Source organism: Physella acuta, unplaced genomic scaffold, assembly GCF_028476545.2.
Source record: "Physella acuta isolate Inbredline_101_S28 unplaced genomic scaffold, ASM2847654v3 ptg000243l, whole genome shotgun sequence".
Taxonomy (NCBI): Eukaryota; Metazoa; Mollusca; class Gastropoda; family Physidae; genus Physella; species Physella acuta.
The window spans coordinates 9,043-34,756 of NW_026731762.1; the positions used below are offsets into that span (position 1 = coordinate 9,043).

The 25,714-nt window shown below is 39.6% G+C and overlaps 1 protein-coding gene across 4 annotated transcripts; it reads right to left on the reverse strand.

The window, feature by feature from the left end:
• Window positions 1–4,151: 4,151 nt before the first annotated feature.
• Window positions 4,152–25,404, reverse strand: LOC131938441 (15-hydroxyprostaglandin dehydrogenase [NAD(+)]). Of its 4 annotated transcripts, XM_059296470.1 has the most exons (9): window positions 25,255–25,404; window positions 24,931–25,059; window positions 10,999–11,136; window positions 10,125–10,248; window positions 8,376–8,488; window positions 7,571–7,667; window positions 7,235–7,311; window positions 5,343–5,497; window positions 4,152–4,769 (listed from the first exon to the last, which is right to left on the reverse strand). In XM_059296470.1, the coding sequence occupies exons 3-9, from the start codon at window positions 11,089–11,091 to the stop codon at window positions 4,661–4,663; spliced, it is 768 nt and encodes a 255-aa protein (XP_059152453.1). In that variant the 5' UTR covers window positions 11,092–11,136; window positions 24,931–25,059; window positions 25,255–25,404; the 3' UTR covers window positions 4,152–4,660. The 4 variants fall into 4 exon arrangements, with proteins under 4 accessions (XP_059152453.1, XP_059152452.1, XP_059152454.1 ...); XM_059296469.1 differs by lacking the exons at window positions 24,931–25,059; window positions 25,255–25,404 and adding an exon at window positions 23,229–23,418; XM_059296471.1 differs by lacking the exons at window positions 24,931–25,059; window positions 25,255–25,404 and adding an exon at window positions 21,399–21,444.
• Window positions 25,405–25,714: the final 310 nt, after the last annotated feature.

Sequence of the window (25,714 nt, forward strand, 5' to 3'; positions counted from 1 at the left end):
TTTTAAAATAAACTCCAGTTATTTGAGTCGAGCGTGTTAATCACATGAAGTATATCGACTTAGGTAAAAACAAAACAAACAAAAAACTGTTACACGAGTTGAAACTGTACGAATTGAGAGCAGTTCAATTTTTTTAAAAACAAAACTTCACGACTGCAAAACAAAAATAAAAAAAGAACTTGCGTGAAAGCGGTGATTTAATGACCAACATTCTTGTATCTTAACATATCTCGGTTCATTAATGCCCTCGACTTAATTAAACAACTTTAGTTACTAATTACAGTTAAGATACCTCTAATCTACTAACAGCCCAATTAAAACCTTAGCAGACGACTTTTTACTTACGATCGTGCGCGCTTTTTTTTTTTCAGCTCTTACTCCCACTGGGCGAAATCGAAAACTGAACAAAGTCGGCGAGCAACGTGTTACACTTTCACGTCTGCAACAGACGGGAAGGTTTCTGCTGCATCCATCCTCCCGCCCCGTCCCTGTTGATTTAGATGTGGGGGTGGGGGGTGTGGGGTGGGGGTGTACCTGGTTATGAAACACCAGAGTTAAGTCAGTGGGCGCTAGAAGAGAGGGATGCACAAAGATAAACAGTGGGAGGGGATGGGTGGATCTGTGTTCGTCTGCTCCATGATCCACCAAACAGTGGTAAGGGATGGATGGATCTGTGTTCGTCTGCTCCATGATCCACCAAACAGTGGGAGGGGATGGGTGGATCTGTGTTCGTCTGCTCCATGATCCACCAAACAGTGGGAGGGGATGGGTGGATCTGTGTTCGTCTGCTCCATGATCCACCAAACAGTGGGAGGGGATGGGTGGATCTGTGTTCGTCTGCTCCATGATCCACCAAACAGTGGGAGGGGATGGGTGGATCTGTGTTCGTCTGCTCCATGATCCACCAAACAGTGGGAGGGGATGGGTGGATCTGTGTTCGTCTGCTCCATGATCACACCAAATAGTGGGAGTGGATGGTGGATATCTGGTTGTCTGTTCCATGATCCACCAAACAGTGGGAGGGGATGGGTGGATCTGTGTTCGTCTGCTCCATGATCACACCAAATAGCAGAAAAATCCGAATGGATCTGTATCCGTCTGCTTGATGACCTAGCAAAAAAATCAGACAGTTGTAGGGAACAGATGGATATGCGTTCATCTCTTCCATGATCCACCACACACTAAGCTGTCATGGAAATAAATGAATCTATTCGTCTGCTTAATGCTCCACCAAATCGTGGAAGTGATAGGGGACGGTGTGTTCATCTGTCTGCTCCATTGCTCCACAGCTGTGCGGCGATGTGACCAACAGAATGTCGCTCAATGCTCAAACAAATATTGGGGAATCGGAAAAAGTACATAAGGAGACTTAGTGTGTGCGTCTTACATACTGAGAACCCCGGATAAGCTGAGCTTACCCTCCGTGCGAAAGGTAAATGGGGTATGTGCGTCTTACAGACTGAGAACCTATGACAAGCTGAGCTTACCCACCGTGCGAAAGGTAAATGGGGTATGTGCGTCTTATAGACTGAGAACCCCGGATAAGCTGAGCTTACCTACCGTGCGAAAGGTAAATGGGGTATGTGCGTCTTATAGACTGAGAACCCCGGATAAGCTGAGCTTACCCACCGTGCGAAAGGTTTCACCCACGTCAAGGCCATGACCCCCAGCGCGAGAAACACGAAAATAAAAAATAAAATTCCCGAGGCTTCTCAAGTTATACTTCTGTCACATAAAAAAAAACGTTAGAGAGGCGGATTTTTTTCCCGGGGAATCATCAAACCAAACACCGTGAAACGCAACAGCTGGTACCGATGCTACAGCTGTTTTTACCCGGACTATAAAGGTAAAAAAGATTTGATTACGTTATATGTTATCACACATGATGAAGGTGTGTCTCGGTTATTTTACTCATCTACGATAAAGTCAGGGTTATATTCTACAGCCAAGATGAAGATTAACACAATCAGATTAAGACCAGAATATCAGGATTAAGTCGAGGATACATTATATAGCCTAGAATGTCGAGATTTATGGATGATCGTAATTAAAATTCGGACGCTCAGGATTAAGGATGTCCATCATAAAAATTGCAACGGGACCCAAAAGCTCAGGATTAAGGATAAACATCATTAAATCTATGAAGCTCAGGATTAAGGATATCCATCATAAAAACAAGTAGGGCCCATAAGATTTGGATTAAGGATAACCATCGCTAAACATAAGAAGCTTAGGATTAAGGGTACCCATCATTAAACCTAAGCTCAGGATTAAGAATGTCCATTATTATAACTAGTAGGGCACATATTCTCTAGACTCTAGATTAAGGGTGCCGATCATTACACCTAGGAAGCTCAGGATTAAAGATGCCCATCATAAAAACTAGAAGCGCCCCAATGGTCCGGATTAACGATAGCCATAATTAAACCTACCTAGAAAGCACTTCATTAAGGATGTCTCATTAAACGTATAATGCTTGCCATGTAACCTAGCATGTCCAGACTTAATAATGTCCAGAATGAAGCCTCGACTTAATGATGTAACCGACCCAGACTGCAGCGATGATTAAAGTCGTCTGCCACTTCTCAGCTCTCCTGGGTAAAGTCCGCTATCTGCTACTAAAACTAGAAATGTTTTTTTCTCTTTTAAACCCAAATCTCGTGTTTATCTCGCGAGCTTCTTTTACAGCAACGCTGTGAGGGGATGTAACTTGAGTTATCGGTGCTGTCAGGGGTGGTAAATCCAACATCCGTGATGTGAGGGGTGGTAAATCTAGCATCCGTAATGTCAGGGGCGGTAATTCATGCATCATTAATGTCAGGGGTGGTAAATCCAGCATCCATAATGTGAGGGGAGGTAACTTTAGTTATCAGTGCTGTCAGGGGTGGCAAATCCAGTATCCCTGATTTCAGGGGCAGTACCTCGTGCATCATTTATCTTAGGGGCGGTAAATCTAGCATCCGTGATTTCAGGTGCGTTAAATCTAGCGTACACTATGTCAGTGGCAGTAAATCCTCCATTTATTCTACCAGTGGCGGTAAATCCTGCTTCCCTGATTACAGAGGCATGCACTCTGTAAGGGAGAGGGGGGGGGGGAGTGGTAAATCCTCCATCCACTCAGTGAGGGGCGGTAAATCTAGCATCAGACATATTATCAATGAGGTGAATGGGATGAACGAAAAAAAAAACCTGAATGAAACGTGTCACGTGATCAGATTACAGATAGTCCCATATTTTTTCTGTTGGCCTGTCAATCAAACCTATCAGGTGTTGTGGGGATTTTTTTACATCTTCTAATGCAATGGTGGGATCACGGGGGGGGGGGGGGTATTTTTCAGCTACAGTTATTAATTATAAGAAAATGTAATATGATATCTTGAATAAATGAAAATGGATCTAAAGCCATTTGGGTGAAAAGTTTTGGTTGAAAGTATTTGGAAGAAAATATCTGTTTGTCTGTCTGTCTGTCTGTCTGTCTGTCTGTCTGTCTGTCTGTCTGTCTGTCTGTCTGTCTGTCTGTCTGTCTGTCTGTCTGTCCGTCCGTTTGTCTGTCTGCCTGTCTATCTGTCTGTCTGTCACTCCTGCTTTACTTTTGTGTGTTCTACAACAATATCTTCACTGTGTTTTAACTTCACTGTTAAGTGAAGTAATTAGATTTGAGTTTGAGGCGAATGTTAAACTTATGTTAACCTTATGTTAGCCTTATGTTAACTTGAAATTTACATTTATGAATTTTTTTTATCCCTTGTACTTCCTAGATTTTCTCAGAAAATTTCAATTATTTATTTTTATTGCCGCATTATTAAATTATGTGTAAAATTAATGATTTGATTGTGTTATTTCTGTCGAATGACATCACCCTTTTCCTTGTAATAACTCACTGCCGTATGTTAACAGTACTTGGCGAATATTTTTTGAAATCTTTTTTTATCCATTTATCAACACGATATGTATCATCTCATCTCATGGAATATTAAACAGGCTGGGCATAGCACTTACCACACTATCCCTTAATATGCCCAGGACAGAGAAACAGATGAACTCTACTTCAGCTTCCCTCTTGACCATCTAGTCTCAAACTGTACTTTACTTTTAACTAGGCAGCAAAATTTCTCTCTGAACAAAATTTACAGGAAATGGTGAACACAAAATAATGGATTCCCTGTTTTAATAAGAAATCAAGATTTCAGTATGAAAAATTAATTTATACTTTACTAGCCCAATAAGTAAAAAACAACTGTTTAAAATGTAGTTAAAATTTCGCGGGTTAAAACCCACAAACTCACAAAACCCCGCTTTATTCACTAATTTAATCGGTTCTTTCCCCTTTATTATAAGTGCTGAATATAAATATTAACAAAAAGGGGAAACAGCTACAAAATTACTTTTTATAACTATTACTTTAGCTAAAATTGCACATTTATTCGATCACTATTCTAGCAATAGAAAATCAAGTTAAAATCTAGCATTCACCTAAATAACATTTCAAGGACATGTACGACACACGTTTCCAAAATTTTCTAGGAAAATAAATCCATAACATTCAGCATAAAATAACATCCACGCAGTCAATAACATTCTACTTCACAGCGATGCACACAATATAACAGTCAACATGGCAGCATCTTGTAACAACTTGACGTCGGAGTTATGACGTCAGTTAAGAGGTGACGTAGTCTTTACCGCCAGCTTGAGATATTTTTAGAACGGCGCCAGTTTTATTTTGGTCATCCACGAGTTCATAGAGAGCCTCCGCCACCGTCTCGGGTCTGTGGAGCGGCGAGAAAATAAATGGTTAGTCATATTAGAGGCGTAACCCATGGGGGTGCAGTGGGGCGGACGCTCCCCTCCATTGCATTACCAAATGGGTGGCGCTTTTCTAAGATAATTATTTATTCAAAAACTTCTAAAATTAAAGCAACTCAGACTGATTATGTAGACAACATTTTTTTAAATATGGCTACGCCCCTGATGCACATGTTATATAACATAAAGAGGGCGAGTATTGCCTAATAATTTTGTTATAATTTTGTTCCTGCAGGATCTCTAAATATAATTTTTATTTTATGTTTTGGGAGCAGTTATACTAGTAACAGTTAGTTAATCAAAAAGGTTCACAGTAACGTAATCATGTCTTACGTCATAATCCCGTCCTTCTAAAACTTATGTCATAATCTGACCTAGTAACAATAAAAATTACGTCATAATCCCGTCCTTCTAGACTTACGTCATAATCTGACCTAGTAACAATAAAACTTACGTCATAATCCGACCTACTAACAATAAAACGTCAAAATCCCAGCCTTCTAAAACTTACGTCATAATCCCGTCCTAAAACTTACGTCATAATCCCAGCCTTCTCAAAGAAAACCTTCTGGATGGCTGGGGCATACGTCTGGGTCTGACCGTTGATCAGCGACTGGACCAGTTGGGTGTCGGCAAAGGCTGGGGCCAGGACATTGACACGGACTCCGTTCTGTGCCAGCTCAGGATTTCTCTGGTCAATGTGTACAACATGATGAGCACATCGTAGGTAACATTATGAGCACATCGTAGGTAACAATATGAGCACATCGTAGGTAACCATATAGGGACATTTGTACAACAATATGGGGACAACGTTTGTACAACAATATGGGGACAACGTTTGTACAACAATATGGGGACAACGTTTGTACAACAAAATGGGGACAACGTTTGTACAACAATATGGGGACAACGTTTGTACAACAATATGGGGACAACGTTTGTACAACAATATGGGGACATAGTTTGTACAACTATATGGGGACAACGTTTGTACAACAATATGGGGACAACGTTTGTACAAAAATATGGAGACATAGTTTGTACAACAATATGGAGACATAGTTTGTACAACAATATGGGGACAACATTTGTACAACAATATGGAGACATAGTTTGTACAACAATATGGAGACATAGTTTGTACAACAATATGGAGACATAGTTTGTACAACAATATGGAGACATAGTTTGTACAACAATATGGGGACAACATTTGTACAACAATATGGGGACAACATTTGTACAACAATATGGAGACATAGTTTGTACAACAATATGGAGACATAGTTTGTACAACAATATGGAGACATAGTTTGTACAACAATATGGGGACAACGTTTGTACAACAATATGGAGACATAGTTTGTACAACAATATGGAGACATAGTTTGTACAACAATATGGGGACAACATTTGTACAACAATATGGAGACATAGTTTGTACAACAATATGGGGACAACATTTGTACAACAATATGGAGACATATTTTGTACAACAATATGGAGACATAGTTTGTACAACAATATGGGGACAACATTTGTACAACAATATGGGGACAACATTTGTACAACAATATGGAGACATAGTTTGTACAACAATATGGAGACATAGTTTGTACAACAATATGGGGACAACGTTTGTACAACAATATGGAGACATAGTTTGTACAACAATATGGGGACAACATTTGTACAACATTATGAGGACATAGTTTGTACAACAATATTGAGACATATTTTGTACAACAATATGGAGACATAGTTTGTAAAACAATATGGGGACAACATTTGTACAACAATATGGGGACAACATTTGTACAACAATATGGAGACATAGTTTGTACAACAATATGGAGACATAGTTTGTACAACAATATGGAGACATATTTTGTACAACAATATGGAGACATAGTTTGTACAACAATATGGGGACAACGTTTGTACAACAATATGGAGACATAGTTTGTACAACAATATGGAGACATAGTTTGTACAACAATATGGGGACAACATTTGTACAACAATATGGAGACATATTTTGTACAACAATATGGAGACAACATTTGTACAACAATATGGAGACATAGTTTGTACAACAATATGGAGACATAGTTTGTACAACAATATGGAGACATATTTTGTACAACAATATGGAGACATAGTTTGTACAACAATATGGGGACAACATTTGTACAACATTATGAGGACATAGTTTGTACAACAATATTGCGATGCTGTTTGTGCAATTGATTCTATTGCTATGTCTCAATTCTCGAAAGCCTTACCCTTGAAAAACCTACACAGGTTAAACCCTCCACCATTACTCCCTCACCCACCCAACCTGACAACACCCCCCCCCCACATCCCCCAACAACAACTACCTCCCCCCCCACACACACACACATACACACCATACAGCACCTACCGACCAAGCCTGAGAGAAACAGATGATAGCACTTTTAGTAGCTGAGTACACGGGTCCACATGGGTTGGGGTTCAATGCTGCAACATAGTCAAAATAATGTAGTCGAACCTTTGGGAGAATGAACATGTACAACACAGACACACGCACCATTTAACATCCCATGTTGACATCAATCAGACACATCAATCAGACACATAAAACACACACACACAACATACATACCACACACTTACAACACACATAAAACACACATACAACTTACATAGAACATAGAACAGACACACACACATACACATAGACACCATCCAACATCCCATTTTGACATCAGTCACTCACCAGACATAGATGACAAATTTACTATGACACCACCATTCCCCCCTTTGTCCTTCCTCATCAGGTCAATGCCTAGCATGGTGCCCTTAATTGTGCCCTTCTGAAATGTGAAACCATGAGATTGTATCATCAACAAATAAACATGATTTGTTTTTAAGGTTTACAAAATATATTTGAAAGTCGAACAACATTTTTTAATCGATAACATATATACTCCCCCACCCCCTAACTTACCATATAAATATCAATTGTCTTTTACCACTGCTCTCATCCCCCACCCAACCCCACCTTACGCATTACTATTCAAGTGTCTTTAGCCAAGGGTCACCCATCCCTTCCCCTCACCCTCCCACCCCCTAACCCCCCCCTAAACTCACCCCCGCCCCACTCCCCCCCCCCCCCCACCTAACTTACCACATTAATATCCATTTTTTAATCCACTGGTCACCCATCTCATCCCACCCCATCACCTCCCACCAGCCCCCCCTCCCCCACTCCACACCCAACTTACCACATTAATATCAATTGTCTTTATCCACTGGTCACCCATCTCGCCCCCACCCACCCCCCCCCCCCAACTTACCACATTAATATCAATTGTCTTTATCCACTGGTCACCCATCTCGCCCCCACCCACCCCCCCCCCCAACTTACCACATTAATATCAATTGTCTTTATCCACTGGTCACCCATCCCATCCCCTCACCCTCCCCCCTCACCCCCCCCCTCAACTCACCCTCCCCCCGCCCGCACCCCCCCTCAACTCACCCTCCCCCCGCCCGCACCCCCCCCCCCCCACCTAACTTACCACATTAATATCAATTGTCTTTATCCACTGGTCACCCATCTCACCCCCCACCCCAGCATTGTTAATGACGATGTCCAGTCCGCCTTGGCTCTCTTTGACTTTCTTGAAAGTTTCTGGAATCATTTCAAAGACAATTTGTTGCATGTGTCCTCTTGTGTATGTGGGTTCAAAGACACTTTGTTGCATGTGCTCGCTTTGTATGTGTCTTCAAAGACACTTTGTTGCATGTGCTCGCTTTGTATGTGTCTTCAAAGACACTTTGTTGCATGTGCTCGCTTTGTATGTGTCTTCAAAGACAATTTGTTGCATGTGTCCTCTTGTGTATGTGGGTTCAAAGACACTTTGTTGCATGTGCTCGCTTTGTATGTGTCTTCAAAGACACTTTGTTGCATGTGCTCGCTTTGTATGTGTCTTCAAAGACACTTTGTTGCATGTGCTCGCTTTGTATGTGTCTTCAAAGACAATTTGTTGCATGTGTCCTCTTGTGTATGTGGGTTCAAAGACACTTTGTTGCATGTGCTCGCTTTGTATGTGTCTTCAAAGACACTTTGTTGCATGTGCTCGCTTTGTATGTGTCTTCAAAGACACTTTGTTGCATGTGCTCGCTTTGTATGTGTCTTCAAAGACAATTTGTTGCATGTGTCCTCTTGTGTATGTGGGTTCAAAGACACTTTGTTGCATGTGCTCGCTTTGTATGTGTCTTCAAAGACACTTTGTTGCATGTGCTCGCTTTGTATGTGTCTTCAAAGACACTTTGTTGCATGTGCTAGCTTGTGTATGTGGGTTCAAAGACACTTTGTTTCATGTGCTCTGTTGTATGTGGATTCAAAGACACTTTGTTTCATGTGCTCGGTTGTATGTTGGTTCAAAGACACTTTGTTACGTGTGCTCTGTATGTGGGTTCAAAGACACTTTGTTTCGTGTGCTCTCTTGTGTATGTGTCTTCAAAGACACTTTGTTGCATGCGCCCTCTTGTGTATATGGGTTCAAAGACACTTTGTTTCATGTGCTCGCTTGTGTATGTGTGAAGTTATAGTCGATAGAACGGGGGAGGTGGATAGTTGGGGGTGAGTCTTGTAACCTCTTCAAGATAGACGAATCAACAACACTAACACTTGTTAGCCTATTTGAATGAAATGCTTTGTTATCAGTCTAAAATAGAAGCTGTGTACAGAAGGTTGACGGCTCATCCAGTCTCGGCGATAACCAAAGCGGGATATGTAAACAGTCACGTGCTCATGGGCGGTGTCTCTTTAGATTTTTTCTCCGGGGAGGGAGGGGCACATTCTGGGGGGGGGGGGGTCGAACTAAAATTTTCCGGGGGGTGGACGGACACTGGTTAAAGTATATATTGTCTATTTAATTCTATACCATTTGGAAAAAGGTCGGTCGGGGGGAGGGGAACTTGCTTCGAGGTGGAGGAGGGAATAATGGAAATAGGGGAAGGGTAAATGATGTGTCTCCCCATATTTCTTGAAGACTACAAAATATATTTTAAACTCAAGATTCCAAACCGAGTAGTAATTATACCATCCGTTTCGATCAACTATCTTAACTGAAACAGTTTTAATATCAAATGTGCCAGCATTATTACCTCCCTTGTGTGTCAACTAGCCTAATTAAGAGAACGAAAGTCAATCCTGCACTAAATAAGAGAGTTCTGACGTCATTCATCCACTAAATAAGAGAGTTCTGACGTCATTCATCCACAAAATAAGCGAGTTCTGACGTCACACATGCAATGTTTACCTTCCATCTGAGCCATATTGGATACGTCACACTGCAAGAAGATGACGCGGTTCTGACCATATTTCGCTTCAAATTCTTTCAGTGTTTTCTCCCCTACATCTTTGTTGAAGTCTGTCAATGCCACCTTGAATTTTAAAAATAAAAAAAAGTTTTGCAAAAAAAACAAAAAAATGGTGCATGCGATAAAATTTCACCGACATAGCAATGTTTATATAACATGTAAACAAATAGTTCGGCTGCCAGGATAGATAACTCTAAAACAACCCAAAGATGTTTTTAACTTGAGAAGTAGTTGCCCCTGCGGGCGTGTGTTAATTACCGGATTAACCAAATGATTATTAATCACGTCCTCAACAGACACGATGTTAAGATGATGAATTGTGGGTAACAGGTCTTTGTGACTCAGGTGAGGAGAAGTGGCTAATTAAATAATGACTCATTAAGGAACGGCTAATTACGTGATAGATCATAAGGTGATGTCTAATTTTGAAAAAAATTAATTAAATTATTTTGGCTTCGTTTTCTTTACGCGTCACAATTGTATATTTTGTTTGTTTTAAAGTTAGAAATACTATTTGTGTTTGGGAAGGGGGGAGAGGGGGTAGAGAAATGTGTCAACGTGCGGGATTGTGAAGTGGTGTAGGGGTGGGTCATGGGTGGGACGTGGGAGGGACGTGGGTGTGACGTGGGAGGGATGTGGGTGGGACGTGGGTGGGACGTGGGTGGGATGTGGGTGGGACGTGGGTGGGACGTGGGTGGGATGTGGGTGGGACGTGGGTGGGACGTGGGTGGGATGTGGGTGGGACGTGGGTGGGACATGGGTGGATAGCCACACATACAAGAGCCCAGATTTAGACGACATGAAAGATCTCACCTTGGCACCGTTCTTGAGAAGTATCTCGCAGAAAGCTTTGCCCAGCCCTTGAGCTGCTCCTGTAACCAAGGCAACCTTCCCCGTGGAACTCATGCTGGAACCCTGCAGGTCTTCGGTCACAGAAAAAAAGTTTCAAATCTGCACAGACAGAAAAAAAACTGTTCAAATCTGCGCAGACAGACAAAAAAAGTTTCAAATCTGCACAGACAGAAAAAAAACTGTTCAAATCTGCGCAGACAGACAAAAAAAGTTTCAAATCTGCACAGACAGAAAAAAAAACTGTTCAAATCTGCGCAGACAGACAAAAAAAGTTTCAAATCTGCACAGACAGAAAAAAAACTGTTCAAATCTGCGCAGACAGACAAAAAAAGTTTCAAATCTGCACAGACAGAAAAAAAGGTTCAAATCTGCGCAGACAGAAAAAAAACTGTTCAAATCTGCAGAAGAAAAATGTTCAAATCTACACAGACAGAAAAAAGGTTCAAATCTGCACAGACCGAGAACAGAAAAGATGAAATTTAAAAACGAAACTGAAATTTTTGGAAACAAAAAATCAAACATGTGGGAACGGAAAAATGAAATATGTGGAAACAAAACGATATTTGTTTTTGAATTCTGAAAAGAGATGAATGTTGAATTCTTTGAAATTACAAACTTTAATTTAATAATTATTGGGGAAAAAAACAGTAATTTGAATTGGTAACGAAACAAGTAGTGATGTAGGGGAGGGAGGTACTGACATGTTTAGTGTCCTCAGCTGCTTACTCTTCTAAACTATTTTCTTATAGGCAACAGAAACTATGTACACTTTTTTTTTAAGTTTCCCTTTCAAACCTGACGGTCTATTGGGCAAGTGAAGTAGAGTTCACTTGTTTCTGTGACCTCGGTATATGAAGAGATAGTGTGGTCAGCATTATGCCCAGCCGCCTTTACTTTCCCTAACGTGAGTTAGGTACCCATCAGAGTTGGGTGGACTCAGGGACGGTCTGCTGACTTGAACCCGGATTCGATCTCGTGATTTACGGGTTAGCAGTCCAGCTCTCTACCGCTAGACCACTCCGTCCCACTATGTACATTTGTTGTGGTATAATAGTGGCCGTTAAAAAAATAAGTCATTCACTAAAAAGCGGCTGGTTGGTGAGATATTTAGTAAAAATGTTTAAATAGTATTTTGTTTATCTGCAGGAAAGATTTGAATTTTATAGAAACAACCTAATCTATTGCATGAACCTAAGTGGACGGTTTATCAATGAACTTGCTGCACTAGACCACAGCAAGGTAATCTTTTGGTCCTGGGGACTACTGATAACGTCCCTAACGTCCCCAAATCTTGTATTAAGGAACGCTGGTTCTAAATCATGTTCAAGGTGATCCGTGGCCATAATTTTAATACTATTTCAATACTTGATTCTCATTAGCAGCATTAATATAAGCTAGCCTTTACCAATCCGTTTTGTTTTCAAACATTTTTATTTGCTTTCTGACCAGATATAAATACCAGCCATAAACATCTTCACCTACTGGGGTCAAGAGTACCACTTTACGGTGGCGGATTTAGTGGGAGGCTGACCGGGCAGCAATCTAGGGCCCTCGAAATTTGTGTGCCCAAAGTTGGCTCATCATTACAAAGATTCGATCGACTATCTACTGGATCAATTGTGTATACACATCTATTGTTTCTTGCCTCCAATTCTTCCATGTACAAATTGGTATGTGAATAAAGTGACCTGATGAGCATAAGTAATATTTACAGCTGCCCCTTTTCTGTTCGCAAAACATGTGACACTTGGACAATAAGACTTGATAGATGTGATATGGTCACAGCAGTGTTCGTTTAATCTAGCACTCATTGAAAGCTCGGATTATTCTCAATTTAAATACTATTTTCAATATAGTTATTGTCATATCTCGCAGGTTAACTAATTTTTTTATTGTTTAAGCATATGATGGAATGTTAAAATATGGGTCAAATAAGATGTTTTTACATTTAAGCGACTTATTAACTTTAATTGTTGGTACTATTTTAGATTAGATAGGCATGAAAATATATTTTATCTTTTGGGTTGACCTTTCCATGTGTAGGAATGAAGAAGACAGTACTATGATAACATTTTTCACTATCCACATCTTGAAGAAGACTGAGGTTCCCTCCTAACCCCCACTTATTTCTTATTTCCTGGTAGGGATTGAGAGACCCCATTAATGACTCGATACTGTCGGGCTACGTGAGACAGATTTGACCAACGAAGGCCCCCATCCATGCATAATCCGCCTCTGCCACTCTATGCTTGCCGTTCAGTTATGTTTGGAGCTGTTTAGGTTCTGTATAACCTAAGAACCCTTGGCTTATAGCTTGGCATCTAATATCCGTTATAGATCTAGACCTAGATTCTAGTACTATCATCGCTGACAGATTAAACTTTTAAACCCTAGTTCAGACAATGAAGACGTTCAAATTTTTAACTAAAGTTTTAGTCATAACAGACCCAGCAAAGTCTGCCTTAGCTTTGAGTTAACTTACATGTTCAATTTTTGGCCGGATGAGCTTTGTTTTTTATTCTTTTATTTTAAGATTGAAACAAGCGCCGTTAAACCTATGAACAAGATTCAATCACTATTTCCAATCCCGGATGTAGAACTAGACTTTAAAAAAAAAAATTTCATAAAAAACGTTTTAATAACAAGCTTTTATGTAACAATGCACTAAAAAGTAGAAAATAAATTATAGACTACTATATAAATAACTATAAAGAAAAGCGTGGGTCACTTTAGTATCTATTGGATACCTTTACTAATGTTAAGGAAGACACCCACGCTTTTCTTTATAGTTATTTATATAGTAGTCTATAATTTATTTTCTACTTTTTAGTGCATTGTTACATAAAAGCTTGTTATTAAAACGTTTTTTATGAAATTTTTTTTCAGTACTTTACATGTTTTATTTACAATAGAGTTACATGACTAAAATCCATTGCGCGCCTACTGAACATCACGTTCAGTAGGCGCGCAATGGTTTTTGAACGCAGCCATTACGTGATGGCGCAGCTATTGAAGGTGATGACGCGTGTGGTGTGGTTGGCTAGACATGCCTACTAATTCGGTCCAAATTTTTATTAATTCATAAAAAATTAATTAGGCATCCAATTAAGTCAAATTTAGTTTCAGATTGCATTGTCTTCATGTCTTGACCCACGTGCCAACTGTGAATCGTATCGGTCAAGTAGAACTGTCCGAATTTTCACTCCTGCGTTTCCGTCTAGACAGACTGACGACTGACGACAGAGGAAGTGAGTTAAATAAAAGCTTGTAATAAAAGCTTGTAATAGCAACGAACAAGCTGGATTCTGGATCGGTAAATTTTTTTTGTAGTGTTATTGAAACATATCTGATCATAAAAAATGTGATTATGTGTTTTTCATCACTGTTGTATAAGTTCTATGCATTTGCTGTCATTAAAAATTATTTGGGATTTTGTCGTCGCTGCAGTAACGACTATAACACAAAAATGTATCGAGAAATGACCGAAAATGCGCGCTAAATTAATGATTTTTAATTTAGAATTTTGCAACACCAAAAAGCACGATGTATCAAAACAATGTCATATGACACGAATTAAAGTATTTATTTTTAATATTCATTTGCTTTATTTTAATATTTTCGAAACGTAAGGCTGCATTCAAGCGACTATTTCGTCTGTCAACAATCATGATCGGGTCCCAGTCAGCGGGTCCCAGTCAGCGGGTCCCAGTCAGCGGGTCCCAGTCAGCGGGTCCCAGTCAGCGGGTCCCAGTCAGCGGGTCCCAGTCAGCGGGTCCCAGTCAGCGGGTCCCAGTCAGCAGGTTCCAGTCAACGGGGCCCATTCGCATGAGGCGTAAGCTGGAGAAACAGCCTGTTCTAAACATAATCGAGCATATCATCCTACAAAAACATACGCTGTCACGGTTATATTGCACGGATAATGAAAAAAATGACTCGCAATTATAACAATAATAGAACAAATCTTGCATGAAGCAGATTATATAAGACAAAGATCATACACGCAACAAAGATCATAGACACGACAAAGATCATAGACACGACAAAGATCAGAGACACGACAAAGATCAGAGACACGACAAAGATCATAGACACGACAAAGATCATAGACACGACAAAGATCATACACGCGACAAAGATCATAGACACGACAAAGATCCTGCGTGTATCACAGATCATACCTTACACAGATCATGCACACTACACATGTGCAGATGTGTGCCCCTACTGTGTCAGTCAGCGAATGAAGCATCTGTCAAACATAAATCAGCAAACTGACTGACTATTTCTACAGCACAAAATGCCTGACATGTATGTCAGTGTCAGGGGTTTGTCAACACGTCATTCACACATGTGTGTCACTTCCTCGTGACTGGCACCATAATTTATCAGACGTCAATGACGCTGATATGTATTTTTTTTTTGTTAGCTAAACCTGAACCATTGCAAGACCGATCTGTGGTAAGGTTAACTATCTTAGATCTCTGGCTAGCTTGTTGTGTCTGTTGTATGTATGAAATAACGCCAACTTTACTTCCTAACTATGTACATGCAGCCAAAGCTTGAAGCGGTTAGAACAATGTGAGAAGGGTGGTGTGGTCCGGCCGGTAAAGCCCAGTAGATTAACCGAAAAGTCCCAAGTTCGAACCACCGGACAGATGAGACTCGTTAGCTGGGGACAGTAACCCATCTTGGAGAGATAACTCTAGAAAAAAAAACACTTAAAAAAACTGCTGCCTTGTTGTTTGTTTTTGGTTTTACAAAAACTATGGAATAAAATCTAAAAACAAAAAGCTGGCTGAAATCGGAGTCAACGGAATATAAGGCGCATAACAAGTTGGTTGGAAGAAATTCCCGTCCAACATTAGAACAAAGTACGAATAAGAATGTAAATAAAACTGGCAGCTTTCTGCCGAGAGTCGACGTTTTTGTATATTAGTTCAACCAACTCTACAATACAAGAGAATCTACATCACAATACGTGTTTTATTGGTGGGGGAGGGGGCTCAATGCTTCCTCTGTAGAGGTATAAATAACATAAATGGGATATCTAGGGTCCCTTTATCACGGTGACCTATCCGTCTAGGGTCACTTTTTCACAGTGACCTTTCCATTTAGGGTCACTTTATCACCGTGACCTTTCCAATTCATTACGGTAACCTATCATATTAACACCCTGTTAACATACGAATTAGTGTCCAACCTGTTGTAAACGTAAAAGCTACGCCACCTCCCCCCCCCCCCCCCAACTCCCCACCTGACCCACCCACACCCTCCTATCTGAATAAAGTGACGCTGAAATTCTGGAGCTGTAGACGACATTACTTTAATGGACCAAATGAATAGAGCATGCCACTAATTCAATGGGCTCCTGGTCATTTCACAACTGAACAAGTTATGAGGGATGAGTTAAAAACGTTAGCAACATAAAGATGACAGTACAATATAAAGGTATGGAGAAATATTACATCATCAATGATATTGGCTATTTTAAATATATATTACATGTAATTTAGTAAATAAATACTATATATATATATATATATATATATATATATATATATATATATATATATATATATATATATATATATATATATACATGTATGTATGTATTCCATACAACTAACACGTGACTTACAAATCATAACACATCCATTTGAAATCAACAACCGTCTACACTATTACATACACGATACATGCCCTGAACACACATTGTGCGCATGACTGTGTTGTTGTTTACATAGGAAACATTCTCACCTTACAGACCCACTAGCTCATAATTTCAAAAACAAAAATTTAGTGTTGAAATTTGAACTGACAGTGTGTCTAATATATCATATAGGGGCAGGGGCGCTAAGTATTGTTGATTTGCTTCCATGGGACCGTCGGGCGATTATTTATTTCTTGGTTTAACTTCCCTGTTTCCTATCAGATGAAGATTTGAGACTTTATGTGACGTCACGCATTCAGCCCCCCCGCCCCCTCCCACACACACACACACCGGTACCCACCACAGCACTCGTCATAAAACGTGGGACTGGTGCTACATGTTTGGGAACCGGAAAGCATTGGTGCGTAAAATTTCAAAAGATATGTTAATACTAATAATACACTATGTTTTGTTGTCGGTCGCAAAAAACAACTTTTATTTCCATGCAATCCACGGTTGTGAGGGGTGTGGGTTGGCTTTCAATATACAGGTGATACAAAATATTAGACAAGTGTGCTGTAGAAAAGCCAAAACTTACCAAAGGGTCCTAAGAAGTGTAAATACTAAATGTAGGAATCAGATTGGTGGTTAGGTGTAGATTGTGTTTAGTGTTCTAATCAAGAAAACTTTACTGTTTGCTTCAGGTGAAAACTTTACCTTTTGTGACACAACAAAAACTTTACTATTTACTTCAGATGGGAAAAAGTTAATGTTTTTGACACAATTAAAAACTTTACTAGATTTTTGCTTCACGTAAACCTTACTTTCCGTGTCACAAACTTTGAAATTCACAAAACCTGAAAAACTGTACTGTCGATGAGATAATTTAATCTTGAAAGACAATATCTAAGCTGTAATTGTATTGTAGACAAACTAAAAAACAGACTTTAATCAACAGACTTTAATCCACAGACTTCAATTGGTACACTTTTAAAATAAACGAAGACTATCTCAGATCGCAGACAGATAAAATTTGACTAACAACTGACGCCGGCATTCAGCGATAGTAAAAATTAAATCTGGTACAAAAGTGTTCCAGGTTTTGTTACACTTTGTTTACTCACACGCAGGGTAAAGGTCAGAGCCTCGTTCTCACGGGTTGTGTTGCCAGATAAGCAGACGGACGACCTGACGACAGAAACAGATGGAATGGACAACTTGCCAGTGTGGCCTACAATACAGCCAGACAGAAAAAAGCCGCGCAATTAATTGAACGTCCTAGTAGGTTTTTAAACAACGCTAGTGGATTGTTGGTTTTGTTTTAATATGGCATGTTAGTGGTTTTGTTGTTTTAATATAGTATGGGTACCCTAAATCTGGTGGGTTTGTTGTTTTAATATAGCATGGGTACCCTAAAGGTAGTGGGTTTGTTGTTTTAATATAGTATGGGTACCCTAAATCTGGTGGGTTTGTTGTTTTAATATAGCATGGGTACCCTAAATCTGGTGGGTTTGTTGTTTTAATATAGCATGGGTACCCTAAAGGTAGTGGGTTTGTTGTTTTAATATAGTATGGGTACCCTAAATCTGGTGGGTTTGTTGTTTTAATATAGCATGGGTACCCTAAATCTGGTGGGTTTGTTGTTTTAATATAGCATGGGTACCCTAAAGGTAGTGGGTTTGTTGTTTTAATATAGTATGGGTACCCTAAAGCTGGTGGGTTTGTTGTTTTAATATAGCATGGGTATTCTAAATCTGGTGGGTTTGTTGTTTTAATATAGCATGGGTACCCTAAATCTGGTGGGTTTGTTGTTTTAATATAGCATGGGTACCCTAAATCTGGTGGGTTTGTTGTTTTAATATAGCATGGGTATTCTAAAGCTGGTGGGTTTGTTGTTTTAATATAGTATGGGTATTTTAAAGCTAGGGCCTAGTGGGTCAGTGGCGTAGGCAGGGGGGGGGGGTTAGGGGGGTCATAACCCCCCCCCCCCCCCCCATAGACCCCTCGGTATATAGAAAAAGTATGAGGGGGGTGCAAATCGAAAGTTACGCCACTGTAGTGGGTTGTTGGTTTGTTTTAATATAGCATGGCTATTCTAAAGTTAGTGGGTTGTGGGTTTTGTTTTAATGGGTATTCTAAAGCTAGTGGGTTTGTTGTTTTAATATAGCATGGGTATTCTAAATCTTGTGGGTTTGTTGTTTTAATATAGCATGGGTACCCTAAATCTGGTGGGTTTGTTGTTTTAATATAGCATGAGTACCCTAAATCTGGTGAGTTTGTTGTTTTAATATAGCATTGGGTATTCTAAATCTAGTAATTATCAAAGCATTTGTCTAACGTAGTAAATGTATCGTGAAGAGAGTGTGGGAGAAACAGTGGGAGGGCTGACTAGGAAATGAGGGGGGGGGGAGAAAATTAAATTGATTTGACAAAAGAGTTAATATAATTTGTAGAATAGTGTAACATGGAGTTTGTATGTGTGATCTCCAAATAAAACTTTGCATGTGTGTACCTTCAGTTAGACCTTTTTGGAGTAGGACCCTATGTCTTGAAAATAGAAAAGCCAAGTTTAGAAGAAACGGAAACACTAGCGCACATCATACCATAATACCCCCCCCCCCCCCATCACCCCCTCCCCTCCATAGACCACTATTCCAATATAATAATCTAAACCCGCCATCGATCGTTGTATACATTGTGATAAGTGTCTATGTGGAGAACACTGGACGGTAGATTGGTCATGCGTGGGAATTTCTGCTGTTATCTCCCATGTTAATACGACAATAAAATCAAGGGAGGCAATTTAGAATTGAATAACCTGTCTCAGCGAATAAATATTAGATTCTTGTAGACACGAGCTTTATTAAACCTGAGTTTATTGTTTTATTACCATCGTAAGTAAACATACTAAAAAGTCTTTTTTTAATGAAGCTACGTGAAAATATATTTATTTGCAAATACAAATCATAAAATGTTGACCATATTAAACTACATAGCTTAGACGTATTTAATATGTAGTTGAATTGTGTTTATTCATTTAAGATTATTTTTCTTGTGTTTGTTAAATAGACATAAAAATACGTTAATGTTAAAAATAACAGAAGTTCATTTACATTGGACTTTGGCCGACTTGAACTAAGTAGAATGCTGGCGGGGGTGTAGGGTGGGGGGGGGGGGGGGGAGGTGATACGCGAAGGAGCTTCACTTTGTTCACTTACCTACTGTTATTACTAAACTTTTCATTATAATTATTAAACTTACATGCAACTGCACTTTTTTTTTACTTCCGTTTAATTTTTCTACAGGTTTTATGTTTCCAAGTCTTTGCCTTTTTCGCTACGCCTTTCTCACTTTCACTCGCAGGCTGTTTTTTTTTTAACTGTCCTCAGAGGTTTGTTAATTTTTCCCTTTCAAAATGCTGTGGCAATCAGTCAGGCAATCAGTTAGGCAATCAGTTAGGCAATCAGTTAGGCAATCAGTTAGGAAATCAGTTAGGCAATCATTTAGGCAATCAGTTAGGCAATCAGTTAGGCAATCAGTTAGGCAAGTGTCATTGAGTAAGTCCAAAGCACCTACAGATGTAGCTTCTTTAGGCTGTATCTCGCATCTCAAATTTGACTCGTATTTTGCTCGACGGCACGAATCTTTAAAAATCTCGCATCTCAAATTTGACTCGTATTTTGCTCGACGGCACGAATCTTTAAAAATCTCGCATCTCAAATTTTACTCGTATTTTGCTCGAAGCACGAATCTTTAAAACATCTCGCATCTCAAATTTTACTCGTATTTTGCTCGAAGCACGAATCTTTAAAACATCTCGCATCTCAAATTTTACTCGTATTTTGCTCGAAGCACGAATCTTTAAAACATCTCGCATCTCAAATTTGACTCGTATTTTGCTCGATGGCTCGAATCTAAAAAAAATAAACTCGCATGTCAGTGCACTTCTATGTCGAGGTACCACTGCATTGCATTTTAAAATAATATTCACATTTAACTGATGCCTGATGTCCTTAGTGAATGATTCCTGTACACCCTTCCTAGAGCCTTGTAACCGGTATATCTTACAAATAGTTTACGTCCGTTGTTCCGTGATTGTATGCTTCAGAGTATTTTGTTGTTCCGTAAATGTATGCTTCAGAGTATTTTGTCAGATATTTTGTACCCTCGCATCAAATAACGCAGTACATTTTCTGGGGTTTACGCTTATCGTCTAGCAGAGTTGTCCAGTTGTTTATTTTTAGCATTGAACATCACGTGACTGTGTGTATACCTTCGGTTTTGAAAAAAAAATCGATCACAAACGCGCAGTAAAAATCTTCACGCTTCACAGCGTGATGTATTGATTTCAAACCCAGCAAACCGATCACTTCAAATAATCGATAAATCGATATGTGGCTTAGAATACTTCGAGTGGTAAAGAAACACAGTCTTTCTGCACAAGACAACCACTACACCTCCACTTATACATTCAAATAGAGACAACAATTAGACCTCCAGCCCTCGCCACATTCAACCAACAACCACCTCGACCCCCCCCCCCCCCATTCACATTCAACCCAACACCAACCCACAACCACCTCCGACCCCCCCCCCCATTCACATTCAACCCAACACCAACCCCCCCCCTCCCCCCACAAACACACCACCCCTATACCCCCACCCCCAGTCAGACCCTACCACTCTACCGTGTCTAATTTTAACGACTTACCTGTCGAGCGGTAAGCACTAATTTCACCTGGGAATTAATTAACGAAACGTCACTCATTATCCCAAGACTTGCCCGCGGTGTGAGAGATGGTTCAACCCAGGAGTGAGGGGGGGGGGGGGGTTAAGTCACGGGCAGACGTCTGTCACAGCGTGTCACGTGACTAGGTCAAGTGTGTCACGGCGTGTCACGTGACAAGCTACACGTGTTCACCAGCTCGTGTGTGGTGCACTAACATTCTTTCTTCTAGACTTTTTTCTCAGGGGGGGGAGGCACTTGAAATTTTCGGGAAGGGGGGGGGGCGGACTAAAATGTCCGGGGGAGCGGACACTGTTAAAATTATATATTTTCTATATATAAATATATAAATTCCATTTCGTTTGGGGGGGGGGGCGGTAGACTTTCTTCGGAAGTGAAATGGTTGAACTGCTGGTACCGTTCAGGGTTCGCTTATACATGTTTCACCTTTATCAAGTGAAGATACACAGGGTTCACCTACACAGGGTTCACTCACATAGGGTTCACCCACATAGGATTCACCCACATAGGGTTCACCCACACAGGGTTCACCTTGATAGGGTTAACCCAGATAGGGTTCACCCACATAGGGTTCGCCGACATACGGTTTACTCACATAGGGTTCGCCCAGTTATGGTTCGCCCACATTGGGTTCACTCACATAGGGTTCACCCTGATAGGGTTTACCCAGATAGGGTTTAAACACTCATAGATCACAAAAATAACGTTTATCGATATCGGGTTTAAATATACAGCGTTCGTACGCACGGGGTTCAACAACATTAGTTATCTAAATAGGATTGAAATACACGTGGTTCACATATAAACAGTTAACATATACAGGGTTCACATACACAGAATTCATCTACATAGGGTTTAAAAACACGGTGTTCGCACACACAGGGTTCACCCACTCGCAGAATTCACCTATCTAGGGTTTACCCATCAGCACTTAATCACCCACTAACCTAAGACAATAACGTTAAGCTAATTGCTTTCAGTTCTAGACACAATTTATTGCTTTTGTCTGCTTCCTGAGAGCGATGCAGTTTTACCTAATATTTTCAAGGGGGTTGTTTTGGAATTTTGGAGTTGAAATTTTTCTTTTTCAACATGATTTTTTTTTTTTTTTGGCAACCAGTCTCTTGTGTATTTATTTTTCTGGCAAGTGAAATTATGACGCCTCGGTCGCGTCCCACCACGGTGAAGTGGTTATGTTTTAAAAGGTAATTAAATCTTCCCTAATTCGTTCTGAATGCCGTACAAAGGGGAAGTAATTTTGTTGACTTTCTATTTGTCTTACTGGGTTAAGCGAAGAAAATGGGTTACGATTAGTTTCGTTCTATTTTAAAACTTGCTCGATCCAATTTTTTTTACGGTTCTCGTCTATAAGATATTAAGATGCTTAAATTAGCTACTAGAACAAAGTAAACAATAGGAGAAAAACGTCCATACAAATAATATAAATTACATTTTTATTCTAAATAAGCAATTAGATGAATTTAATTAATGCATTCTTTTTTAGCAATACTTTAGTTTAATTTCAAGGAGTAGATTCAGTTATAGATTAAATGTTGTCTTTACAACGTTGTCACAAATATTCATGGCCATGTGTTTGAGACCGGCTATTGATATAGCCTATAGGTTGAAATCGTGAAGATTTCTGAATTGTACTGATTCGAAAAATGGCGTGCAGACACCTATCTAACGATACTGATATCAACGACACACTTGTAAAAAAGTGGGAAAGGGGGGGGGGGATAGTTATAGGGTCGTTCTAAGATAGTGAAACGGGAAATAAATACGTAAACGAACCTTCTTTATAACATGAAAAAGCTGCTGAAATTCCAGTAATCCGTTACGATCGTGTGCCCTGGTAAAGTCTTCTAATCCGTATTGGTCCTGTGTGTTCTCCAGTCGCCACACAAACCACAGAAGAACGGCCCCGATATCTGGAAAAAGTGGGCCGTATCTATACGGGGAAGGGTTTTATTGCTGGACCGTCGTATATCTGCTAACCGAGAAAACATGAGGGGGTGGGGGAGGGGTTATATGGCACGTGACTCCCTGCGACGGCTCTTGAAAGTGATGGTCTAATCTACGGTGTCAGGTGAAGTAGAACAAAGCACTTCTCAAATACTGGGGCGAAATACTCGAAGAGATTGAGGGTCGAGAGAATAGGGGCAACTTTATAGCTGTCATTGGGGCTAATCTCAAAGTCAATGTTGTATTTAGAATAGGTAGATTGATTATGGTAAGGTATTTACTGTTGTTGGATTCTTTATGTTATGGTATTTACAGTTGGTGTATTGTTCATGTTACGGTATTTACCATGGGGGGGGGGGGAATTGTTTATGTTACGGAATTTAGAGTTGGTGTATTGTTCATGTTATGGTATTAAGAGTTGGTGTATTGTTATTGTTACGGTAATTAGAGCTGTTGTATTGTTCATGCTTCGGTAATTAGAGTTGGTGTATTGTTCATGTTATGGTATTTAGAGTTGGTGTATTGTTCATGTTACAGTATTTAGAGTTTGTGTATTGTTCATGTTATGGTTATTTAGAGTTGGTGTATTGTTCATGTTATGGTATTTAGAGTTGGTGTATTGTTCATGTTATGGTATTTAGAGTTGGTGTATTGTTCATGTTATGGTATTTAGAGTTGGTGTATTGTTCATGTTATGGTATTTAGAGTTGGTGTATTGTTCATGTTATGGTATTTAGAGTTGGTGTATTGTTCATGTTATGGTATTTAGAGTTGGTGTATTGTTCATGTTATGGTATTTAGAGTTGGTGTATTGTTCATGTTATGGTATTTAGAGTTGGTGTATTGTTCATGTTATGGTATTTAGAGTTGGTGTATTGTTCATGTTATGGTATTTAGAGTTGGTGTATTGTTCATGTTATGGTATTTAGAGTTGGTGTATTGTTCATGTTATGGTATTTAGAGTTGGTGTATTGTTCATGTTATGGTATTTAGAGTTGGTGTATTGTTCATGTTATGGTATTTAGAGTTGGTGTATTGTTCATGTTATGGTATTTAGAGTTGGTGTATTGTTTATGTTACGGGAGTTGGTGTATTGTTCATGTTACGGGAGTTGGTGTATTGTTCATGTTATGGTTCTTAACATCGCCGGATTGTTCAAGATATGTTATTTATTGATCGAACATTGGTAGATCAGCTTTTTAAATATGTATTGATTAAAACTAAAAAGCGAATTGGAGACCAAAAACTAGTCTGCTGAAGGTTTTAACGAAAAATAAAACGTAGCGTCTTTATTTAAACACAACACTTATGGTTTAATTAGGCAATTAGAAGAAATGTGAATTTAACACAAAATTAATTATTGTGATATAGCATCGCCTCAAACCAAACCATATCTTAGATAACTCTATCCGGTATATAAAACCACGACCCTCCCTTCTCCCATTGTGTTTCTATAGTATGGGCATGATCTATAATTAGCGAGAAACAGCAAAAGATAACTGACTATAGAATAGAACAAAACAAAACTTACTAGTACAGTGCCTTTTGTATCTCTGGAAGGATAACTCTATGGTAGTACTTGTGTCGTCATTATTAAGTTGCCTCCCCTTAGCTATAGCCCCACATCGATCGCTTTAAAGTTAACAGGAACCAGCGCAATCTAAAAAAAAAAAATTGTTACAGTTACTTTCTTAACGTCACAACTTTCTATGTGGGAAAAAGTTTGTTGTCTGAGTTTTAACGTTTATACACTATACACTAGGCGAGGTTGTTGTTTACAAGACGCAAGTATAAGATCCAGCTTTGTTGGTAAGTAATACTAATTGTTATCCACGGTCGGTGGCAGGAAATTTACCTGTATTTCTAAACCCTCACATGAAGTACTAAAACTGTGAGCCATTACATCCAGAATTTACAAGAAAAGAAATCCCTACACAAACCGAAACAAGAAAATACTAGCAACACCGCCCGGACGAAACGAACGAGGCAGTCACTCAACTACCTGCGCCCTATCAGAACATGAACACTGTAAAACTTAGACGAGAGAAACAAAAACACGAAACAAATTCCGGTTATTACTTTCGCCTTGTCCGTTGTAGGGATGTCACTGTACGCTTGGGTGAACGCGACTATAAACACAGCCAGTAGGTTTATATCACCTGTACACAGCCAGTAGGTTTATATCACCTGTACACAGCTAGTAGGTTTATATCACCTGTACACAGCTAGTAGGTTTATATCACCTGTACACAGCCAGTAGGTTTATATCACCAGTACACAGCCAGTAGGTTTATATCCTATGTACACAGCTAGTA